At 67.2% G+C, this 21,924-nt stretch overlaps 1 protein-coding gene across 18 annotated transcripts in view; it reads left to right on the forward strand.

Annotated features, from left to right (window-relative positions):
- Positions 1-21,924, forward strand: part of NCOR2 (nuclear receptor corepressor 2) — a 163,425-nt gene that overhangs the window by 79,418 nt on the left and 62,083 nt on the right. For 15 of the 18 annotated variants that reach the window (XM_062182215.1, XM_062182214.1, XM_062182221.1 and 12 more), the window contains exons 7-12: positions 861-917; positions 6,146-6,198; positions 13,876-13,942; positions 19,390-19,562; positions 19,643-19,736; positions 21,719-21,897. In XM_062182215.1, the coding sequence (XP_062038199.1) occupies positions 861-917; positions 6,146-6,198; positions 13,876-13,942; positions 19,390-19,562; positions 19,643-19,736; positions 21,719-21,897 (623 nt within the window). The remainder of the gene's footprint in view (positions 1-860; positions 918-6,145; positions 6,199-13,875; positions 13,943-19,389; positions 19,563-19,642; positions 19,737-21,718; positions 21,898-21,924) is intronic. The other 3 variants (XM_062182217.1, XM_062182231.1, XM_062182232.1) reach the window with 1 other exon arrangement.

Genomic DNA, 21,924 nt, shown 5'->3' on the forward strand with positions numbered 1-21,924 from the left:
TTGAGCCCACCTACAAACCCACCGTGCAGGGGCCGCTCTGGTGCCTCCCGCTGGGAGCCCTGGGCCTCCCCAGCGCTGGGCGGTTTCTGTGTGAAGATGGTCCCAGCGCACGACAAACACCTCAGGTCCCCCTGGCTTGGCCGCCGAGTGTGCCGCTCTGGTTTCTCTGCACAGCCCGCACTGGCCCGGGTCCTGCCCTCTGCCCTCCGCCCCCTGCCCCAGCCACGGGGAAGCCGCCTCTGCCCGCCCAGCCTCCCTGCCCTGTCCAGGCCTCCTGGGAGGAGGGCCTGGTGGTCCCAGGCCGAGGCACAATGGCTGCGTTCAGGGCTGAGGGCCTGGGGTGGGGGCTGGGGCCTGGCCCATTGCGGCGGCGGCAGCCGGGAGTCCTCTCTGCCACACGTTCCCAGCTTCCTAATACGTCCCTGGTGGTGAGAGGGGAGGGAGGCGGGGAGGCCCCAGGGCAGCCCAGACCTCGTCATGTGATTGTGAAACACAGGAATCCTAGAAGGCCGCACTCCAGCCCCGTCCCCTCCTCCCGCCCCCTCGCCGCACCAGCTCGGGATCACTGTAGGCGACCCAGCCGGCTTCCAGGGCACGGCGGCGGCTTGGGCCTGGCAGGGAGCAGCGCCCACGTCGCCGGCCCGGGGGGACTCGGCATGGCGCCAGAAACCGCAACTCCGCCGGCTTGCTGGGGCCGCCACGGGGTCCTGAGGCCCCTGTGTGCGTGACGCAGCGTGGGGCGGGCCGGGAGGGGGCCGTGGCCTGGCGTGCGGGCTGGCCACTGCCTGCTGCTCTGAGAGGCCTCTGTTTCTAATCTCTTCTCTCTGTGTCTCTCACCGCTCCGCCTCTCCGTCCTGCAGAAGAAGGCCGAGGCTGCGCACCGAATTCTGGAAGGCCTGGGGCCCCAGGTGGAGCTGGTGAGCTGGGGCCCAGGGGAGGGGGGTGTGGGCGGGCGGGTGGCAGGTGGGTGAGGAGTGGGGGGAGGAGGAGGAGGAAGTCCGCAGCGCTGCCCGGCACAGGAAGCACTCCCTCCTGATAAGGCTGCCAGGCCGGGTGGGGGCCGGGCCAGGGGAGGAGCGGTGGCCGAGCGCTCGGCTGGCTGGACTGCAGGAGGGGGCACACATCTGTGGTGCGATCGTGGGTCCCAGCCCAGACCGCAGAGCCCTTGCGCGGACACCATGATCGGCCTGCACCTCCCAGGTGCACCTCTGGCTCTGTGCCTGTTTCCTCGTATGGAAAGTGAGAACAGTGATCCCGCCCGTCCCGTCAGGCCGCAGGGAGGTTGGCTGAGTGGCTCTCTGTGTGCTCGCTGCCTGCCGTGGCCCTGAGTGCTGGGCAGCTGTCGCTCCCTTTATTCTCACGGCCGTGGTGGGTGGACCGCAGGGCCACGGTGGAGCTGGAGAGCAGACCCGGGCCTCCTGGAGCCTGGCTGGGGGCAGCGGCAGGCCCAGGCCTCAGCCCTGGGAGCCCCACTCAAGCCCCGCCTGCCTGTGCTGTCGGGTGAGCGGGTGCCGGGGCGGGCGGGCCTGGAGCCTGTGGGTGCTCGTGGGGCATCAGTACCGTGTCATGTCTTCAGAGCCCCGTTCTGAACTCACTGCCCGGGGGAGAGGCCGGGGGACGGGTCTCGGCCCCCAGGACCTCAGTTTCGTGGTGAGCAGTCGGCAGCGGGAGGCTGTTTGCCCGTTTTGTGCAGGAGAGCTGCCCCAGCACTGGCCACTGGGGAGCAGTGAGCTGCTGACCCCCGGGCCCGCTCAGGAGGCAGAGATGGACGGCAGGTGCTGCCCCTCTCTCCCTGGCTGGACTTCCCACCAGGACTCAGCTGGGGCTGGGCTGGGCACTGGCTCCTCCCGCTGGGCTGTCCCCGGCCCCGGCTCCGTTGGGACGCCATGCATGTGGCACACAATGCCCCCAGTGGCTGTAAGCAGCCGCCCCCTCAGGTGCCTGTCTCCACCGCAGGCCTCTGTGTGCGGGGACCCCCCCCTCCCCTGGCAGTGTTGGTTTCACCTGGGCCAGGGTCTCCAGGTCAGTCCCCTGGCGGGCGGACTGGGCCTTCCCTCTGGTCGGTGGCCTCCTCCTGTGCATGGGCCACGTGTCGTGCGTCTCTTACTCCTCGGGTGCCAGGGGCGCAACCGCCCTGGGCTGGGCGTGGTTTCTGCGTGGACGGGCGTTTCGCCCTGGGCCCGGTGCCCGGCGGTGGATGGCTGGGCCGCGTGGCGGCGCCGTGTCTGCCTTGTGAGCAGCCTGGCTGGCTGTCCCATTTTTCCATTCCCACCAGGGAGCTGCTGTTTGCCTCAGTTTCCCCTTTTGCCAGGTGCGGGCAGCAGGGCTGGGTGGCCGAGGCTGAGGGTGAGCCGCTGCTTGCCCATGGGGACCTGGCTCCCCTGGGGACTCGAGTCATAGTGGCCTGACCCTGCAGAAGGTGGCTCGGCTGTCCCCCATCTGCGGGTGTGTAGGGACTGGGGGCCTGCCACTGGCCCCACGGGGCTGTTGTGGTTAGGTGGCCCTCAGGCAGGGAGGGGCTCAGAAGCCAGGCCCCCCCCCCCCCGACCGAGCTGACTGTTGTTCAAAAGTACAAGTTCTTAAAGGGCCACAGGCCTGGACGCTGCATCCTTGGCAGCCGAGCACCAGAATGCTCGTTGGCTGGGGGCTCGGCCACCCTCCCTCCAGGGCCCGGCTCACAAGAAGGACGCAGCAATGCTTCTGTCCCATAGCCAGGTCGTTGCCCAGGGCGTCAAGGTTGAAAAGAAAGGAATCATAAATTAAAGAGCAGACGGACCATTCCCCCGGTTCTCCCTCGCCTGCCCCTTGCTCCGTCTCCAGGGCCTGCTGGGGTCAGAGCTGGAGGCCCGTGAGTCGTAGCGGCTTGAGGGATGGGGCCTGCTGAGCCCGTCGGGAGGGGGCGTCTGCTGGCCTCGAGCCCTGTAGCCCCCAGACTCCCAGTGGCTGCAGGGGAGAAGGGGCCCGTGTTCAGCTGCAAGGCAGCCACGTTTGTGGTTTCTGGTGGCTTGGTGGCCTTTGGTGGGGACGGAAGGGACTCACAGGACAGGGCACCGCAGGTGAGGCCTTTCCCGTTTTCTGGGCCTCAGAGAGGGCAATGTCTTGCTCGTGGTCACACAGCAAGTGACGAGGGGCGGGGTGTGGCCAAGCACACAGTGTGTCCAAGGCGGGACAACTTAGGGTTGCACTCCCTGCAGGGGCCCCTGTGCGCCCCCCACCCCGGTCCAGTGGGGCTGGCCTGGTGCTGCTCACCCAGGGGCTGGGGGCTCTGGCTGCAGATTCCTCGCATTCGTGGCCTGCGGCGTGGCCAGGGGCACTCTGCCAAGGCTTCCTGGGGCTCCCGCGGCTCCCGCCCACGGGCGCAGTCCCTGTGTGAGAGCTTTGGTGGAATTCGCACCGCAGGGGCCATGGGGCGGCCCCGCCCCCCCGTGCAGCCCGGACTCTGCCGGCCGCCCCTCTGCCGGCCACCCCTCTGCTGGCTGCCTCTCGGTCCCTGCTGCAGCCGGGGTGGGCGGAGGGTGTGCTCATAGCGGCCGGCCCCTCTGCTTTGAGTCATCCGCTTGCTTCCTTCCTGCGTGGAGGAGTTATTTTAAGAATGTGGTGTCACTGCGGGGTTGAGGCCGGGGCTGACGCCTCTGTTGCTGCCTGCCATCCACCTGGCCCTGCCGGCTCTCTCCGTCACCGCGGCTGGCTGGAGGTCAGGGCCATGGCGCTCCCCGCCTGAGTCACGGCGGGGCCTGCCCCTGCCCCGGGCTGCACGCCGCCAGTGCCCCCGGTGTGCCCTCAGTGGCCGCCAGGGCCCTGTTTGTGGAGGAGGAAGGGCTCAGAGAGGGCCAGGGACAGCCCGGGGCCTCCCCGTCCCCAGGGCGGCCCCCCTCAGGAGGGGGCTCAGAGTGGCTTTGCGGCCACAGTGTTGGCTCCTGCCCCTGGTGCCAACGCAGGCCTTGGCCCGGGGAGCTGCCTGGCCTCTGTGCAGCCCTGCGCGGAGGGCAAGGTGGGGCTGGGGGACCGTGGGCCCTGGTCCCACCCCCTGGCCACACTGTGCCTGCTGGAGCTGTCACTGCCCCTCCCCACGCCCTGGCTGCTTTGGGGGCTGTGTCCAGGACGGAGGAGAGCATCTGGGCTCTGTGGGGCCCCCGGCCTGGCTTGCCTGGGGGAGTGGCGGTGCACCTGCAGGGTGCTCCCGGGTCTTCCCCTTGAGCCGCCGCTAGGGGCTGCTTGCTCCACCAGGACCCTGCTGGCCGCCTGGAAGCCCTGGGTCTCCTTTCTCTGGCCCTTCCCGTGCCGTGGAAGCCCGGGCCCCCTGCCCAGCCCGCCGAGGTCTTTCCACCCTGTCCTGGCTCCTGTGGCCAACTTGACCTCTTTAAAACCCAGACAAGGCCAAGTCACTACCATATCTGAGTTTCTGGGCTACTCAGCAAGGCAGGTGCTCTGTCCTGTGCCCATTTTCCAGATGAGGACGTTGAGGCCTGGGGTTTGGAGGCCCTTGTCGGACCTGGCCTGTGAACCAGGGCTCGGCTGTGCCTGAACCCGCACTTGGGGCCGGGTCTTTGTTCTGTTGGCCAGGGTGGGGGCTGGGCACCTCCCCAGGGCCCTGGGGCTCCTGAGGCTGGACGTCAGCCCTCAGGGGCCAGCAGCCTCCTGCAGCGGTGTCTCCCTGGGGGCTATGCCCTGGGTCTGACCACGGGCTCTCTGCTCTCCACTTTCACTTCTCCTTTCCTGTTCAGCTCCACGGTGGGGGTGGGCAAACCTTGCCCCGCTTCGGCCGAGCACCTAGGCAGACAGCATGACCCAGTGCGGGGAGAATCCCTCCCTGTCAGCACTGGTGACGTCGGCTCGAGAGAGGAGCTGGGCCTGGAGCTCAGCGGTCAGTCACATGATGGGGACCTTGCCATCACCAGCCCCGGCTGCCGAGGCCCACCTGCCCATGGAGGTGCCCAGGACAGGGTGTGGGGCTGAGAAGAGATGGGGCCTGGGGTCCCAATGCCCGGGTGGCCCTGGCCGAGCAGCAGGGTGGGCCTCCTGTGTCCCTTCTCGGCCCTGCCCGGAGGCCCAGGACGCTGCGTCCCTCTCCCGTTCTCGAGCTCCCACACCCTGTACCTGTCCACCGCTCCACCGCGGTGCTCCCTGGCCGCTGTAGCGTGCGTGGGCGAGAGAGTGCGCGATCCCCCTGCCCTCCGGCGCTAGGGTTGAGGGGGGACCCTCCCCCAAGCTTGGGGCTTGCAGCCTGGGCCACAAGTTAACTCCCCATCTGGGCAGCAGATGGCCCTTGAGCCAGGGCTCCTGCTGTGTCACGGGGCAGCAGCCATGTTTGCTCCCTCCCCTGCGTGGACCCCGGCCGAGTGGCTCTGTGGACACAGCTCAGCACACCCGGCCTCACTGCTGGCCTCAAGGCGGCCGCTGCGCTGGTCCCCGCGGTGGCTCCAGCTTGGCAGGGAGAAGCAGACAGGCAGGACTCGAAGCCCCCGGCCAGGAGTGGGTGACGCAGGTGGTGTGCCGGAGCAGCCCCCACACCCTTGCTGCAGCCCTGTGGACGCGGGCACCCTAGAGAGTGGTGGGGCCACCGTTTGGTCCCTGCTCACAGCCCATGGCTTTGAGGCCCTGGGGAGCTCACTCTGGCCCTCGTGGGGCTGTCCAGCCCGGTCCTCGTGGTGTCGCGGCTGTGAGCTGGGACGAGCCCCAGGCCCTTAGTGGTGCCTGTGGCAGGGGCGTCCAGCTGGCTCCCGTCTCCTGTGGTGCCCGGGGCGTGTGTGGGGGCCAGGGTGCAGGGCGCAGGCCCCTCCCACTGCGGTTCTGGACTTCATCTTTGCTGGGCAGGAGGGTGCAGCCACACCTCACAGGGTTTGGGCGGGGCAGGGGGGGTCTCCATGTTACCTCGAGACAGATCCGGTGGCCAGGGCTGACCCCGGGGGGAGTGTGGGCTGTGGCTCCTTCCAGGCCAGCACTGCCCAGCACCCCCCAGGGCAGCCACCATGGCGGCGCCCACACAATGCCCCGTGTTCCTGCTCACAGAGGTTGGCGGGCAGCCCGACGCTCAGCCCCACAGATGTGCCCTGGTGCCTGGGCCTTGGGCCCCGCAGCTGGGGCTGCCTGGCCCCTGCCCACACTCCTGCCCGGCTCTGACATGCCTCTCTGTCTCGCCCTGCAGCCGCTGTACAACCAGCCCTCCGACACCCGGCAGTACCATGAGAACATCAAAATGTGAGTGCTGGCGGCGCTGTGGTGCTGGGGGGCGGGGCGAGAGCTCTGGGCCAGGCAAGGTCTGGGATGGGGCTCCGCAGACCGGATGCAGGGGTGCAAATGGTCCCATGAGCTTCAGGAGACAGACACTGGGGTGGGGAGGTGGAGCGTGGGCATCCGCGTCCTGACCGGATGGACGGGAGCCAGCCAAGGTGAAGGGCCATGGGCCTGGGACATACTGGGGTCCCATGGACACCTACGTGGGGACACAGCCCAGCCAGGGCAGCTAGCAGCCCTGACACAGGCCCAGAGGCCGATGTGTCCCAGGGACAAGGGTCCCCATTGCGCGGATGCTGGGAGGGGAAGGAGAGGTAAGTGCCGTGGCCGGCACCAGGGCTGTGCTAGGCACTGGGCGCTGGGGGGGAGAGGGGGCTGCCGGGAGTGGGCTGGCGTTCTCCGGGGATGCATTAGTGGGCGTGGTCTGCTCGGCTGTGGAAGGGGTGTGATGTCACGTGGTCAGACAGGAAGCCACGGTCAGAGGGGCTGGGTGGGCCCGTGAGGAGCACGTGGCTGTGCACGGGGCGGAGGTGAGCTGGGAGCCAGGCTGGTTCGCCGTCCGAGTGTCCCGGGCCGGTCACTGAGGGCGCAGGCGTTCACATGCTGCCTGGAAGAGCAGTGTTTGGTGGTCAGTGGTCAGTGGTCGGTGCAGCCCGCCTGATGATCCCAGCTGCTGTGCATGCCCAGGGCTGTAGTGGGAGTGACCCGACCCTACAGGCGTGGGTGACCAGCCAGGCCACACTCGCAGCGATGGCCAGGGCAACCTGGAGACTGCCTAGGGGCTTTGGGCCCCGAGCCCCTGCCACAGAGGCCTCGTGGGGTCAGTGGCACTGCTGTTCTCAGCTGTGGCCAGGAAGGGGTCGCAGGTGTGGGGCGGGAGGCACCCAGCACCGAGGCTGTCCATGTCAGCCCCTCCCCCAACATCCCAGGCGGGTTTTAGCACTTCAACGGAGTGGCGTTTTCAACGGAATAATGTGAGTGATTTCTGGAAATAAGCACGGAGTCCAAGTGAGAGCGGAGGAAGACGCCCACACGGGTGACAGCAGGTCCAGCAGATGGGACCATACGTGGGGTGGGGTAGCACAGAACCACTCGCCATCCCATATTCCTCCCCGGAGAGGGCGTTTGCTCCCCTCTGGATCCCAGGAGTCATGTGCTTGCAGCCTAGGGTAAGACCGGCTCGCTCTGCGGCAAGCGGGCCAGTGCGTGGGGGAGCAGTGCACCTCTAAGGCAATTGCTTGAACTGCCCGGTCCTCGGCGTGAGGGGCAGCATGGTCGTCCTCAACTCAGTCGCTTGCAAAGACTCCACGAGGCGCGGGGACGGCGGCAGTGACAGTTGAGGGGACTCTCGGGCCGAGCAGCAGCAGCAGGCGTGTGGGCCTCCAGGGCGGCCGTGGCCTAGCAGGTAGAATGGGCTGTGCAGAAGGCCTGGGGCTGCGTGGCCAGGGCAGGGTGGGCTGGACCTCGTGGACCAGCTAGGAGCATTGGGAGCGTGAGTTACCCGTGCCGCGGAGGCCGAGAGGGAGGCTTGTTCCAGAAGGCAGTGGCGCAAGCGGCCACCCGGGGAGACCTGGGGAGGGGCTATGGGGAGGGCCCTGCAGGAGCTGCTAGGGGTGCGGTGTGGAGGGTGAGGGCCGGGAGGACCAGGGAGGTCAGGGTCGCTGTGTGGGAGGGGGGAGCAAAGACGAGGGCGGCCAGATTTGGGGGACACTAGCCAGGGCTGCGAGCAGCCGGAGTCTGGGAGCCTGGAGACGTGTCTGAAGTGTGTGGGGAGATGCCCCATTCATGCCACCCCAGTGTGGCCGCTGCTGGGGACGGGGGCAGTGAAGCCTGGGGCTGGGCTCAGAGGGCTCTGGTCTTCAAGACCGTGTGGTGGCCCTGGAATCGCTCTGCCCGTGTCCTTGCAGGAGGTCACTCGCTCCCAGAGCCCCAGTCTGTGAAATGCGTACAGGGGGACGTGGCAGTCACCGTCTGCCCCCGTGTGCCGAGCCCGGGGCCGGCCCACAGCAGGTCGCGTGGCTTTGCTGCTGAGGGATGGGACCCACAGGGCCGCAGAGTCGGTGGTCCCACAGGTATTTTTGAGGTCTGTGCCTGCTGGGCCCTGTCCTGATGTCTCCGTGTGTGGGGGACACCATGTGGCCTGTGCAATGTGACAGCTGTGACAGGGACGGTGGCTCGCATCCCTGGGCTGCTCCGTGGGCTCTGCTGCGCTGCTGTGATCGCGCCGAGGTGGGGGTGGTCCCTCCCCCGGGACCTCGCCTGTCAGTTTAATTTCTCTGTGTCTGCGCGCCGGCCCTGGAGCTAAAGTTAATTTCACGCCTGGCTTCCTGCGGTGTGGGTGGCGGGTGGCAGGACATGCGGGAGTCACCTGTGCTTGCTGCCGGCACCCGGGCTCTCGCTGTGCGGGCACCTGCTGCGGGGCCCCCACCCGCTGCCCTGTGCAGCCCAAATGTGATCCCGTGAAGGGGGCCGGGGCTCAGGCCTGGGGCTGCTGCCAGTTCTGACCGTAAGCTCTGCCTCCCTGGCCAGGCCCAGCCCTGCACTCCTCTGGTTCGGCGGTGGGCAGCCAGTCAGGACCTGGGCCGTGGTCCACAGGTCCCCTGTGTGCCGCCTAGGAGGTCCGCGGTGCTAGGGAGCTTCCCCAGGGTCACAGAGCCCGCCCCGGCCCAGCGGACCTGCTCCTGTCCTTGTCCCCTCATCCTGCCCCGGTGTGGACGGCAAGACGGCGCGTCCCGCCAGGAGGCGCTGTGTCACAGCCTGGTTCTGCAGGACCCCGGAGCGCCCCGTGCACGCGCTCACCCGGCGCCTCCCGCTGCCGCTCTGCTGGCCCCTGCCGGGCCCTCGCCGACACTTCTGGACAGAAAACTGGGCCAGAATATCATCCACAATAAGCTGTTTGCATCAATGTTGCCAGAACACTGCTTGGAACAAAATAAACACTCAAAAGTGTTTGCCAGGAGAATGTTAAACAAGCGGACCGCAGCCAGGAGTCGAGGGCGCTGCAGACCCAGATGGACGCCGCCAGGGGCGGGGAGGAAAGCTAGCGAGGGGCTGGGGTGAGGCGGTAGGGAGTGGTGGAGACTGTGGTGAGCCCAGAGCTCAGGCCCTCGGGGGGTGGTCCAGACCTCAGATCCCAGCCTGTGGCCCTGAAGGGGGTGTGGCCGATCGTCTGATGTTTTGAGAGACGTCTGGAGTTGGGCTTTAAGTGCTGGCAATGGGTACAGGTTTTCTAGAAAGCACCGCAGTCCAGACACTGGCGCTGGCCAGCGCCGGCGCCCGGTGCCAGCTGCAGCCTGCGGACCTGACATCTGTCCTCTTTGGCAGTGGCAGGCGGTCTCCGGGTGCCAGGCACCGTGCTCGCTCTGGAAGGAAGCTCGGATCAGCCGGGGAGAATCTGCGCCCTGTGGTTGCTGCCCATGGCAGTGAGCAGCTGCCACGGGCAGGGCTGTGCGGGTGCCGGACCGTGTGGGCCTTTTGTGGAAGACTGAGGTGCCGGGCCATTCCTGGGGCTGCTGCCCGTGCCACACACCTGGTGACCCGGTGGCTGAGAACAAGATCAGCCGTCCTTGGATGGTCGGGGCCAGGATTCCGGGCTGGGCAGGCCCCGGGGCGCTCCTTGCTCACCTGCCTCGGGGTCCACGGCTTTCCTGGCGGTCCACGTGTTGCCGCGGCCTCACTGTCCCCATCGTCCCCCACTTCCCATGGCGCCGTCCTCGCGCGTCTGTGCCCCAGATTTCCCTTCTGGTTGGTTTTTTTTTTTTTTTTTTTTTTTTTTAGATAAAATTCTTTATGTGTTTCCTTTTGATTGGAAAGCAGACAGAGACAGAAATAGATCTTCCATCCACTGGTTCTCTCCCCAAATGCCTGCCACAGCCAGGCTGGGCCCGGCAAAACCAGGAGCTTGGAAGGCCATCCTCGTGGGTGGCAGGGGCCCGAGCACACGAGCAGTCACCTGCCGCCTCCCAGCGGGGACGAGGGCGGACCCCAGTGCCCGCCCCCAGGTGTCCCCTCTGTAGGTCCCCGTGCCCGCCTTGTCTCGCTTGCCTTGCTGAAGGTCCTGTTTCCCAGTGAGCTCCGGGAGTGACACGAGTCCTAGTGAGGTAGGCGGCAGGAGCCCGCGGCATCGGCAGTGACTGTTATCTGTCCTCACCGTGCGTTTTGGGTTTCTGCCCTGCACGTCTGGAGAGCTGCAAACGATGCAGCAAACTCCCTCCCGCAGAGCCTGCGGCCGTCCTGCGTGCCCAGGAGACACTCCCGACACGGCAGCCCAGCCGCAGCGTGCTCGGCGTTTACCAGGCTTTCTGCTGACATCCGCTCCCCGGGCCAAGATGCCACCTGGGTTCCCATGTGGCGCTGAGTCCCCGTGTCCTGGCCTGTGGCTGTGTCTTGTTTGTCACGAATTTGAGTGGGATCAGGCTGGTCAGGGTCTTGTTGGGGGCCGCCCTTGGAGGTCTGGTGGTGTTCTGTGCAGCGAGATGGGGTGGGTGGGTGGGTGGGGTTGGGGAAGAAGGCTGCACCTGGGGCATGGCGCCATCCACCCGGTCGCTGGCTGTGGCCGTGTCTGCTGGGGACCCCTCCTGGGCCCTGGCCCTGGCGTGGGGAGAGTGGAACTGAGCCTCCTGGAGGCCCGAGGGGAGCCCTTTGTAGGCTGAGCTGGAGCCGCCTCCCCTGCCCCCGTAACTCGGGTGCTGTCGGATAGCTGGAGGCCGTGCGGCCTCCCCGTCTCCTTAAAATCTCCGCGGCTGCCCTCGGTGCTTGGCCCGGCCACGGCAGCCGCGAGTTCTCTCCGGGTTTCTCTCCTTAGGCATCTCTTCGCTGGGCCTAGGAGGGGAAGTTTCCCCTTCTCCGTCTATCTGTGCAGTCGTTCATGTACATCAGCGTGGACGCGCGCCTCGTTTTACTCGGGTCTGCGATCCGGGACGAGTGCCGTCCATCCAGCCTCGGCAGGCACGCGCTGCAGGTTGGCTCCTGGGCCCTTGGCTGTGTTTGCCTCCCCATGTTTCTCCAGTTCTTTGCTTGGAGAGGCTCTGGGCTCCTTGTGCAGGCTGCTGGCCGGGCCCAGGAGTCCGCCATAGAAACGAAGACCTCACGGTGGAGAGCCGAGCCAGCGCGCTCACGGCTGCTGCCAGCGCTGCGCCTGCGCCCTCTCGGCTCCTTGTCTTTTGCATCAAAGTCCAAACCCTGTCCTGCGTCCACGCTCACCGCCCCTGGCCAGGCGTCCTCGCTGACGTGGCTTGTGGAGCCAGCGTGTGTGCATGTCTGCCCGGCAGCTGTGCCGAGCCCGTCCCGCCGCAGGGCCTTTGCACTTGCTGTGCCGCCCTCTGCATCAGTTCCCTTCCCTGCGGCCCCCCTGGGGTCCTGGAGCTCAGCTCCCGGCTGTCTCCTGGAGGCCCCTGGCACCTGATCCCAGTGCTGGGCACTCTGCAGCCCACCCTGCTTGATTCTCCACCCCTCCCCCAGGCTCTCCAACCCAATGTTCTCCCCGTCTTTCTAGGCACCCCATCTTCCAGCCTCACCCCCTCCCCACCGCCAGTCTCTCCAGCCCACCCCTCCATCTTTTTTTTTTTTTTTTGACAGGCAGAGTGGACAGTGAGAGAGAGAGAGAAAGGTCTTCCTTTTCCGTTGGTTCACCCCCTAATGGCTGCAGCAGCTGGCATGCTGCAGCTGGCGCACTGTGCTGATCCAAAGCCAGGAGCCAGGTGCTCCCTCCTGCTCTCCCATGCGGGTGCAGGGCCCAAGGACTTGGGCCATCCTCCACCGCACTCCCGGGCCACAGCAGAGAGCTGAACAGGAAGAGGAGCGACCGGGACAGAATCCGGCACCCTGACCGGGACTAGAACCCAAGGTGCCGGCGCTGTAGGCGGAGGATTAGCCTAGTGAGCTGCAGCGCCGGCCTCATCCCCCATCTTTGCAGCTCACCACCTTCTTGGTCTCTGCAGTCACCCCCCATTTCTCCACCCCTCTTCCAGGTTCTCTAGCCCAGCTGTTCTCCCCGTCCCTCTAGGCTCCCATCTCTCCAGCCTCTCCCCACCCCCCAGTCTCTGCAGCCCACCCCTACCTCTCCATCCCTCTCCCCATCTCTCCAGCCTCCCCCCACCCCCTGGTCTCTGCAGCCCACCCCTATCTCTCCATCCCTCTCCCCGTCTCTCCAGCCCACCCCCACCTCTCCATCCCTCTCTCCCCATCTCTCCAGCCTCCCACCACCACCGCTGGTCTCTCCAGCCCACCCCCACCTCTCCATCCATCTCCCCGTCTCTCCAGCCTCCCCCCACCACCGCTGGTCTCTCCAGCCCACCCCCACCTCTCCATCCCTCTCCTTGTCTCTCCAGCCCACCCCCCTCTCTCCATCCCTCTCCCCGTCTCTCCAGCCTCCCCCCACCCCCTGGTCTCTGCAGCCCACCCCCACCTGTCCAGCCCACCCCTCCCCTAATTCCAGCCTCTCCACTTCCCCCGTCTCTCTCCCCTACACCCCTAGTTGAGTCCCTGCACCCAGAGCTGTTGCCGATGGCCAGTGTGACCCCTGTGAGCAGCGCCTCCCTGAGGGCCAGGGCTTGGTCTGTCCGGCCCCCTGCTGTGTCCCCAGTGCAGCGCCCAGCTCAGTACCCAGGGCTTGAGTGGCGGAGATGAGTGGGTGATGATGTGGGTTTTTTGGATGGGGAAACTGAGGCGTGGAGAGCTGAGATTTGCTTGGAGACGCCGTTCTATGGAGCACGGGGGTCCAGGCCCCACCTGTGTGACCCAGGCCCTCAGCTGTGCTGGCCACTTGCTGATGTGAGCGGCAGAGCCTCACGGTGGGGGCCCCTGGGCAAGGGGAGGCCCAGGGCGCTGCGGCTGATCTGAGCCCGCAGCCCGCACAGCGCGGCTGTGGCTCCCGGCTTCCAATGTTCGTGCTTTCTGTGGGTTTGGGGCACTGGCAACGGGGAAGCTGGGAGCCGATGGCACTGCGGGCCCCAGAGGGTGGGCGAGTTCCGGGTCCTTCCGCAAGCCCCAGGACGCCTGTCGTGGCCCTGCTTTGTGTCGGGAAGGAGGGACTGGGGTGGCCCCGTGGCCTCACTGCCCCGGCTCTCCTGTCCCTGGGTCCCGAGCTGCCTCCCTCTGGACCCTGTCCCTCCCCAGGCTCATGTGTCCCTCACCTTAGGCCTCCTGGGCCTCTCTGCCCCTCCCCACGATGCTGCCCCTTTCGGAGTGCCCGTGTCTTCCCCGGGAAGAGCCCACTGCCCCGGTGCCGCGTGTGGACCCGTGATTGACCGTGTGGCTCTCACGGCGCCTGCACAGCCCTGAGACCCTGGCCCTGCACAGTGCAGGCCGGGACCGTGTACTCAGACCGCTTTCCTGGCCCGAGGCCGAGGCTGTTTCGGCGTGGCCATCTCCCCCAGCCGCTGACGTGTGTCACTGATGGGGTATGGGTGCACGTGGGGGCTGGGCGGGGGCAGCAGCCACAGGCCCCTCGGCGCCTCCAAGGTCACAACCTACGTGTTGGGGGGCCAGAGGGGGCACGGCAGCAGGGTGTGGCTCACAGGGAGGCGGTAGTGGGGGGAGCACAGGGACAGCCAGGGCAGGGACAGGGACAGGGAGAGCCGGGGCGGCGGGGGCTGGCCCGTGCGCGGTGCTGACCCGCCCGTCTGCTCTGCCCCGCTGCAGAAACCAGGCCATGCGGAAGAAGCTGATCCTGTACTTCAAGAGGAGGAACCACGCGCGGAAGCAATGGGTACGTCGGGCTCCCGGGACCCGCTGCCAGCCCCTCCGCAGCCGGGCCCCCAGGGGCTCCCGGGACCCGCTGCCCAGCCCCTCCGCGGCCGGGCCCCCAGGGGCTCCCCAGGACTCGCTCCCAGCCCCTCCGCGGCCAGGCCCCCAGGGGCTCCTGGGACCCGCTGCCCAGCCCCTCCGCGGCCGGGCCCCCAGGGGCTCCCGGGACTCGCTGCCCAGCCCCTCCGCAGCCGGGACCCCAGGGGCTCCCCAGGACTCGCTCCCAGCCCCTCCGCGGCCGGGCCCCCAGGGGCTCCTGGGACCCGCTGCCCAGCCCCTCCGCGGCCGGGCCCCCAGGGGCTCCCGGGACTCGCTGCCCAGCCCCTCCGCGGCCGGGCCCCCAGGGGCTCCCCAGGACTCGCTCCCAGCCCCTCCGCGGCCAGGCCCCCAGGGGCTCCCGGGACTCGCTGCCTGGCCCCTCCGCAGCCGGGCCCCCGGGGGCTCCCGGGACCCCCTGCCCAGCCCCTCTGCGGCCGGGCCCCCGGGAGGTCCAGAGACAGAATCGAGGCCACGTTTGCCCCAGGCCGGCACAGCACAGGCTGTCACAGCGAGGCCTGGGTGGGGGGCCCAGCACCTCCTTTCCAGTTCGAGGGGAGGAAAGCACGCGTGGTCTGAAGGCCTGGGGCCACTGGCCAGAGGACCGGCAGGGGCTTCGAGGGGGCGTGGGGCTGTGTGCCAGGCGGCAGGGCCCCAGGGAGCTCCGTTTGTGGACCAGGAAGATGGAGAGCAGCCAGGAGGCCCGTTGGCCTGGGTCGGTGGGCGGAGCCTGTGTCCCAGCAGGAAACAGTGTCCGTGTCCTGTGTCTCAGCCCGCAGGTGCAGTGCGGTTTGGGGAGCCGTGTGCATCGTCCACTCTCAGGAGGAAGGGCGGGAGGGCCTGCTCAGGTGCCTTCCGCTGCCAGGGGAGCAGGAGCGGGCACAGACAGGGAAGGGACAGTGGCCTGCGGGCGGGGCTCAGGCGTGGCTCGCTCAAGTCCTCCTGTCTCTTTGCTGTGCCCAGCCCGTGTGTGAGGACATGGACGGGATTCTGGGGCAGGTGTGCGTCCACTAGATCCAGAGAGAGCCGCCCGTCCTCACACCGGCCCCTGGGACTCTGGGGGCCATGCAGGGGCAGCTGCCGATCTGGGGGCCCTGCAGGGAACCCTGGCCGTGTTCAGCCCATCTCGGTCTCGGGTAGGCGCGGGCGAGGCCCGAGCCACCGGAGGTTTCTGTGGACGGATGTGGGGCTTCTCTCGGGGGAGGCCCCAGCCCTTGCTTGGCTCTGCTGGGGGAGGGGGCTCCGAGGTGGTCCTGCTTGGTTGTGTCCTGAGCATGGACCTCTCTGGTACACAGTAGGCGATGGCTAAGTGCTGATTGCCCAGAAATGGACACATTTGCTTGCAGTCGCTGGGCACCTACTGAATGCCAGGCCCTTGCTGAGGCTCAGGCCCTGTCCATGCTGTGCAGTCATTGGGTGCCTGCTGTGTGCCAGGCCGTTGCTGAGACTCAGGGTGTGTCCACGCCGTGCAGTCATTGGGCGCCTGCTGTGTGCCAGGCCGTTGCTGAGGCTCAGGCCCTGTCCACGCCGTGCAGTCATTGGGCGCCTGCTGTGTGCCAGGCCCTTGCTGAGGCTCAGGCCCTGTCCACGCCGTGCAGTCATTGGGCGCCTGCTGTGTGCCAGGCCCTTGCTGAGGCTCAGGCCCTGTCCACGCCGTGCAGTCATTGGGCGCCTGCTGTGTGCCAGGCCCTTGCTGAGGCTCAGGCCCTGTCCACGCCGTGCAGTCATTGGGCGCCTGCTGTGTGCCAGGCCGTTGCTGAGGCTCAGGCCCTGTCCACGCCGTGCAGTCATTGGGCGCCTGCTGTGTGCCAGGCCCTTGCTGAGGCTCAGGCCCTGTCCACGCTGTGCAGTCATTGGGCGCCTGCTGTGTGCCAGGCCGGTGCTGAGGCTGCAAGGACGCGAACGTGCAGGAGCTCACAGCTGGGTGCCCCAGTGCTTCCTCTGAGTGTTTCTGTGTGTGGGCCCTGTGAGTGGCCGTTCAGTCGAGGAAACTGAGGCACAGAGAGCTTACGTGACAGCCCAGGTCACTACTGGGAAGTGGTGGGGTCAGGATCGGAACCCGGGCCCCCAGCCTCCCGAGCCTGTGCTCTGAGCTCCCGCGGAGGCCCTTCCCGTCCGCGGGCTTGGGGCAGAGCATGTGGTTGCTAAGGAGTGCAGGGCCGCAGTGGGGCGGGGCGCGTGGAGGCTGAGGAGTGCAGGGCCGCAGCGGGGGAGCGCGTGGAGGCTGAGGGGTGCAGGGCCGCAGCGGGGGAGCGCGTGGAGGCTGAGGAGTGCAGGGCCGCAGTGGGGCGGGGCGCGTGGAAGCTGAGGAGTGCAGGGCCGCGGGGCGGGGGGGGGAGCTCGTGGAGGCTGAGGAGTGCAGGGCCGCGGGGGGGGGAGCGCGTGGAGGCTGAGGAGTGCAGGGCCGCAGTGGGGCGGGGCGCGTGGAGGCTGAGGAGTGCAGGGCCGCGGGGCGGGGGGGGGGAGCTCGTGGAGGCTGAGGAGTGCAGGGCCGCGGGGGGGGGGGGAGCGCGTGGAGGCTGAGGAGTGCAGGGCCGCAGCAGGGGAGCGCGTGGAGGCTGAGGGGTGCAGGGCCGCAGTGGGGCGGGGCGCGTGGAGGCTGAGGAGTGCAGGGCTGCGGGGCGGGGGGGGGGAGCTCGTGGAGGCTGAGGAGTGCAGGGCCGCGGGGGGGGGGGAGCTCGTGGAGGCTGAGGAGTGCAGGGCTGCGGGGGGGGGGAGCGCGTGGAGGCTGAGGGGTGCAGGGCCGCAGCGGGGGAGCGCGTGGAGGCTGAGGGGTGCAGGGCCGCAGTGGGGCGGGGCGCGTGGAGGCTGAGGGGTGCAGGGCCGCAGTGGGGCGGGGCGCGTGGAGGCTGAGGAGTGCAGGGCTGCAGCGGGGGAGCGCGTGGAGGCTGAGGGGTGCAGGGCCGCAGTGGGGCGGGGCGCGTGGAGGCTGAGGGGTGCAGGGCCGCAGTGGGGCGGGGCGCGTGGAGGCTGAGGGGTGCAGGGCCGCAGCGGGGGAGCGCGTGGAGGCTGAGGGGTGCAGGGCCGCAGTGGGGCGGGGCGCGTGGAGGCTGAGGGGTGCAGGGCCGCAGTGGGGCGGGGCGCGTGGAGGCTGAGGAGTGCAGGGCCGCAGTGGGGGAGCTGAGGAGCAGGGCTCATGGGGAGGGCGGGGCTGGGCAGGAAGTCCCTGCTGCAGAGAGGGGGCGTTGGGGGACGGAACGCTCCCCACTGCGTGCCGGGGCCTAGCAGCTGGGCGGCAGCACCCGGGGCCCACAGGGTGAGCAGATGACAGTGGTGACCAGAGGCCCAGGGCTGGTGACGGGCTCGTGGAGCTAAGAAACACAGTTAAGAAGTAGTCCCTGGGGACCTGCCTTGTGCCTGGCAGGTGATGCTGGGTGGGGGAGCTGGGCAGGGCCGGCTCTCAGGGTCAGGTGATGGGCAGGGCGGCAGACTGAGGAGCCAGCAGGTGCAAAGGCCCTGGGGTTGGAGCCAGCTTGGGCCACAGGGGACAGTGTCATAGGCAAGGGGTAGAGAGATGGATCAGATCACCCGGAAACATTCACATTCATGCTGGGGTCACAGGGGGGGCACTTGGTTTCTTCTTAACCAGCAAATGTGTTTTTAAAATTTTTATTTGTGTTCATTGTATTTGAAAGAGAGACAAAGAGGGAGAGCTTCCATCTGCTGGTTCACTCCCCCAATGCCCACAGCAGCCAGGGCTGGGCCAGGGGCTCCCTCGGGGTCTCCCCGTGGGTGGCAGGGACCCGAGTGCTTGAGCTGCCTCCCAGGGTGAGCATGAGCAGGAAGCTCGGTTGGAAGTGGAGGAGCCGGGACTTGGACCAGGCGCTGAGATGGGAGGTGTGGGCATCCCACGTGGCGACTTAACTGCTGCACCAGGCGCCCGCCCCAGTCGACGCGTTCTGGATGACTGACCTGAATTGAAGTCTGTCTCGTAAGACTTCCGGTCATGGGGCCGGCGCCATGACGTAGTAAGTAAAGCAGCCGCCTGCAGCACTGGCATCCCATATGGGCGCTGGTTCGAGTCCTGGCTGCTCCTCTTCCAGTCCAGCTCTCTGCTATGGCCTGGAAAAGCAGTGGAAGATGGCCCAAGTGCTTGGGCCCTGCACCTGCATGGGAGAACCAGAAGAAGCTCCCAGCTCCTGGCTTGAGATCAGCCCAGCTCTGGCTGTTGCATCCATCTGGGGAAGTGAACCAGTGGTTGGAAGACTTTCTCTCTCTGCCTCTGCTTCTCTATAACTCTGCCTTTCAAATAAATAAATCTTAAAAAAAAAAAAAAGACTTCTGGTCGTGCAGAGCAGCTGAGAGGGTGAGGAGCACTTTGTGCCGTGTGCCTAGGATCCATCCAGCTCGTGTGGGCTCGCGTGGCAGTAGAGACACTGGCTATAGAGGCCCCGCCTTCCAGCTAACCCCTGTCCCTCCCTCCCCTCCAGACAGGAAGGAGTTCCTGCCCCCTCCTCTAGAGCTCCTCCCCACACACATCTTCCACTAGGGAGTCTCTTCTGCCGTGGCTCTGCTTGGGGCGGGGGTCCTGGGCGGGAGGTTGAGGCTGCGGGGGGGGTGGGTGTGAGGTCTTTGAACATCCCAGATGGCTTGCCAAGGGGTCTGTCGTGGGGTGCAAGGCAGAGCGTCAGACTTGAAAGAGGGGCAGAGACCTGGACCGCTGAGAATCCTGGCGGTGGTGGGCTTTGCTGCCACATTGGATGTGTGCGTGTGTGTGTGTGTGTCCGTGGGTATGTGTGCGTGCGTGTATGTGTGTGTGTCCGTGGGTATGTGTGTGTGTGTTTGTGTCCATGGGAGTGTGTCTGTGTGTCTGTCCATGGGTATGTGTGCGTGCATGTCTGTCCGTGGGTATGTGTGTTTGTGTGTGTCTGTCCGTGGGTATGTGTGCGTGTGTGTATGTGAATGGCCATCCATGGCTGTGTGTGTGTATGTGTATGTGCGTGTGTTTGTGTGTATGTCCATCCGTGGGTGTGTGTGTGTGTGTCCGTCCGTGGGTGTATGTGTGTTTGTGTGTATGTCCATCTGTGGGTGTGTTTGTGTGTGTCTGTCCATGGGTATGTGTGTATGTGTATGTCCATCCATGGCTGTGTGTGTGTATGTGTATGTCCATCCGTGGGTATGTGTGTGTGCGTGTATGTGTGTCTGTCCACGGGTATGTGTGTGTATGTGTGCACGTCTGTCCGGTATGTCTGTCCATGGGTATGTGTGTGTGTGTCCGTCCATCCGTGGGTGTGTGTGTGTGTACATGTATGTGTGTGTCTGTCCATGGGTGTGTGTATGGGTGTGGGTGTCTGTCGTCTGCCCACGGGGCCTCGAGCGTGCGCAGGGCCGGAGCCGTGCGAGCGCTGTCCCTGCTGTCCCGCGCTGGTGCAGGAGCAGAAGTTCTGCCAGCGCTATGACCAGCTCATGGAGGCCTGGGAGAAGAAGGTGGAGCGCATTGAGAACAACCCGCGGCGGCGGGCCAAGGAGAGCAAGGTGCGCGAGTACTACGAGAAGCAGTTCCCCGAGATCCGCAAGCAGCGCGAGCTGCAGGAGCGCATGCAGAGGTGAGCGGGCGCCCGCGGCCTGAGCCCCGTGCCCCGCACCGGCCAGGGCTCCGGTCCTGAGTGTGCCCTTCGGTCCCCAGCAGGGTGGGCCAGCGGGGCGGCGGGCTCTCCATGGCGGCCGCCCGCAGCGAGCATGAGGTTTCGGAGATCATCGACGGCCTCTCGGAGCAGGAGGTGAGTCCCCGGCCGCACCAGTGCGGGAGCTCTGTGGGCCGCGGGGCCCCGGGACCAGGGTGTGTGTGGGAAGCTGTCTCCAGGCCCGCAGCGCCGAGTACAGAGAGGATGTGGGCTGGCAGGTCGAGCCCAGGGGCTCAGCTGTCCCGCTGGCCCCAGTGGTACAGCAGCAGGGGGGCCGGGGGCACACACGCACCTTGCTCCGCCCCCAGCTCCTCCTCCTGGGAGCCAGCGGGCAGGGGTGCCCAAGAGAGCAGTCCCAGGCCCCACGCCCGGCGCCCAGAGCCTGGCGGGCTGGGGGCACCTGCAGGGGCCAGCGGAGGACACCTAGCCCCTCAGCGTCCCGGGAGGGGTGTGTCTCACGGGACCCTCGTCCCTCCCAGCTCGAACATGGCCCCCTACCCCCCACACCTCCCCAGCCTCCCTTGGTCTTAGTCAAGGGGGGACCTTGGCGGGGGCCATTGGGCCCAGAGATGTCAAGAAACAGAGACTCCCGGGGAAGGGGCTGGCCTGAGCCTGCCCCCTCCTGGGTCTTGTGGGCCAGGCACCCAGTGTGACGTTGGGCCACCCATGCCCAGCACCACGGCTACCACGGTCCCCCGGTGAGGACCCCGTCCAGCTGGCTCAGCTGCACACAGTTGGCTGTTTACATTGGGAGGGGTCCAGGTGAGAGAGAATTAAAGCCCACCTCCTGCATCGTGCCAGGCACCTCCAAGCACTGCGGGGTGTGGGGTGGCCCTGCCCTGGCACTTCCGGTGGATGGCGCCGCTCCCTGTGCTGGTGCTCAGAGCCGGGGCGAGCGGCCAGTTTAGGTTGCAGGGGCCTGGCTCTGAAGCAGGCTTGCTGGTTATTTAAAGTATTTTTTTTTTCTCACTTTTAAACTTCCTGTGACGTGTTAAGTGGAACTGCATCCAGGCAGCAGAGACCGCGGCCCACAGCCGCCAGCCCTGGCCCTGCCCTTGGCTGCGTGTCCCGCCGATGCTGCGGCTTTGTGGGGGTTCTGCAGGGGTGCCGGCAGGGGCCTCCTTGGCACTGGCAGCAGGAAGAGGCCAGCGCTCCCCACCATGCATTCCAGGCTGATTGTCACACGCGTGCCAGCGCACGGGCCCCTCCGCGGGTCCCAGTGTTGTGGAGGGAGTGGGGTGTGGGCGGGGGCCCTGATGTTCCCTGGAGAATGTGGAGGAGGGGCAGGGGGAGACGCCGTCCTGGGCACTTCTGGTGTGCGAGCACGTGCCCAGTGTGGACAAGCCTGGGCGGCAGGCAGTGCCTGCGAGGGGAGGGCGGGGGCCCGTGGGGCCGTCTGCTGCGGCCGGGCCTGGGCTGCCGCTGTTCCTGCATCTCTTGGGGCAGCCCAGGAAGGTCAGAGGCCAGGCACTGGGGACTGCAGGCACGTGGTGAGCCCAGGGCCCTGGTGAGGCTCTGCGCCCTGCTGGGGTCCTGGATGTGGAGTGAAGGAGTTGGGTGCGAGTGGCAGGTGGCTGACCTTGGCCGCACCGAGCCCTCCAGCGATGGGTGACTGCAGAAAGGGGGGTTGAGTGGCCACACAGAACCTCTCGTGGTTGTCATGACGTGCTCCGAGCCAGTGGCCATCACCCCTGCTGGCCGCAGGCTGGGCCCGGTGGGCGCTATCAAAGGCGGTGGATCCAGATCCGGGCCTGGGCTGGGGTGCAGTGCGACACGGCCCTGCTGTTGCACCAGGCTCTCGGCTGACCCCTCTCCGTGTTTGTGCTGAGGCCCGCCCACCTGCCCTCCCACCGGGCAGTGCACCGGCCAGGACCCCAGTGTTTCCCGCCTGCCAGCCCAGTTTGCGGCCTTGGCCCCACGCGCTCCCCCTTGCTGCCGACGCTGCCGTGAAGCTCCCACTCTCCCCTTTCCCTTTGCTTCTGCACTTTCCTGCCCGGCCCCCGACGGCCATACCCGCCACGCCACCCCTGGCCCCCGGCACCCCGGCCCTGCCTGCTGCCCTCTCCGTGTCCCCGCAGAACCTGGAGAAGCAGATGCGCCAGCTGGCCGTGATCCCGCCGATGCTGTACGACGCCGACCAGCAGCGCATCAAGTTCATCAACATGAACGGGCTCATGGACGACCCCATGAAGGTGTACAAGGACCGCCAGGTCACCAACATGTGGAGCGAGCAGGAGAAGGACACCTTCCGGGAGAAGTGAGTCCTCCGCGGCCGGGGCGGAGG

The sequence above is a fragment of the Lepus europaeus genome, chromosome 23, assembly GCF_033115175.1.
Source record: "Lepus europaeus isolate LE1 chromosome 23, mLepTim1.pri, whole genome shotgun sequence".
In the NCBI taxonomy this organism is placed as follows: domain Eukaryota; kingdom Metazoa; phylum Chordata; class Mammalia; order Lagomorpha; family Leporidae; genus Lepus; species Lepus europaeus.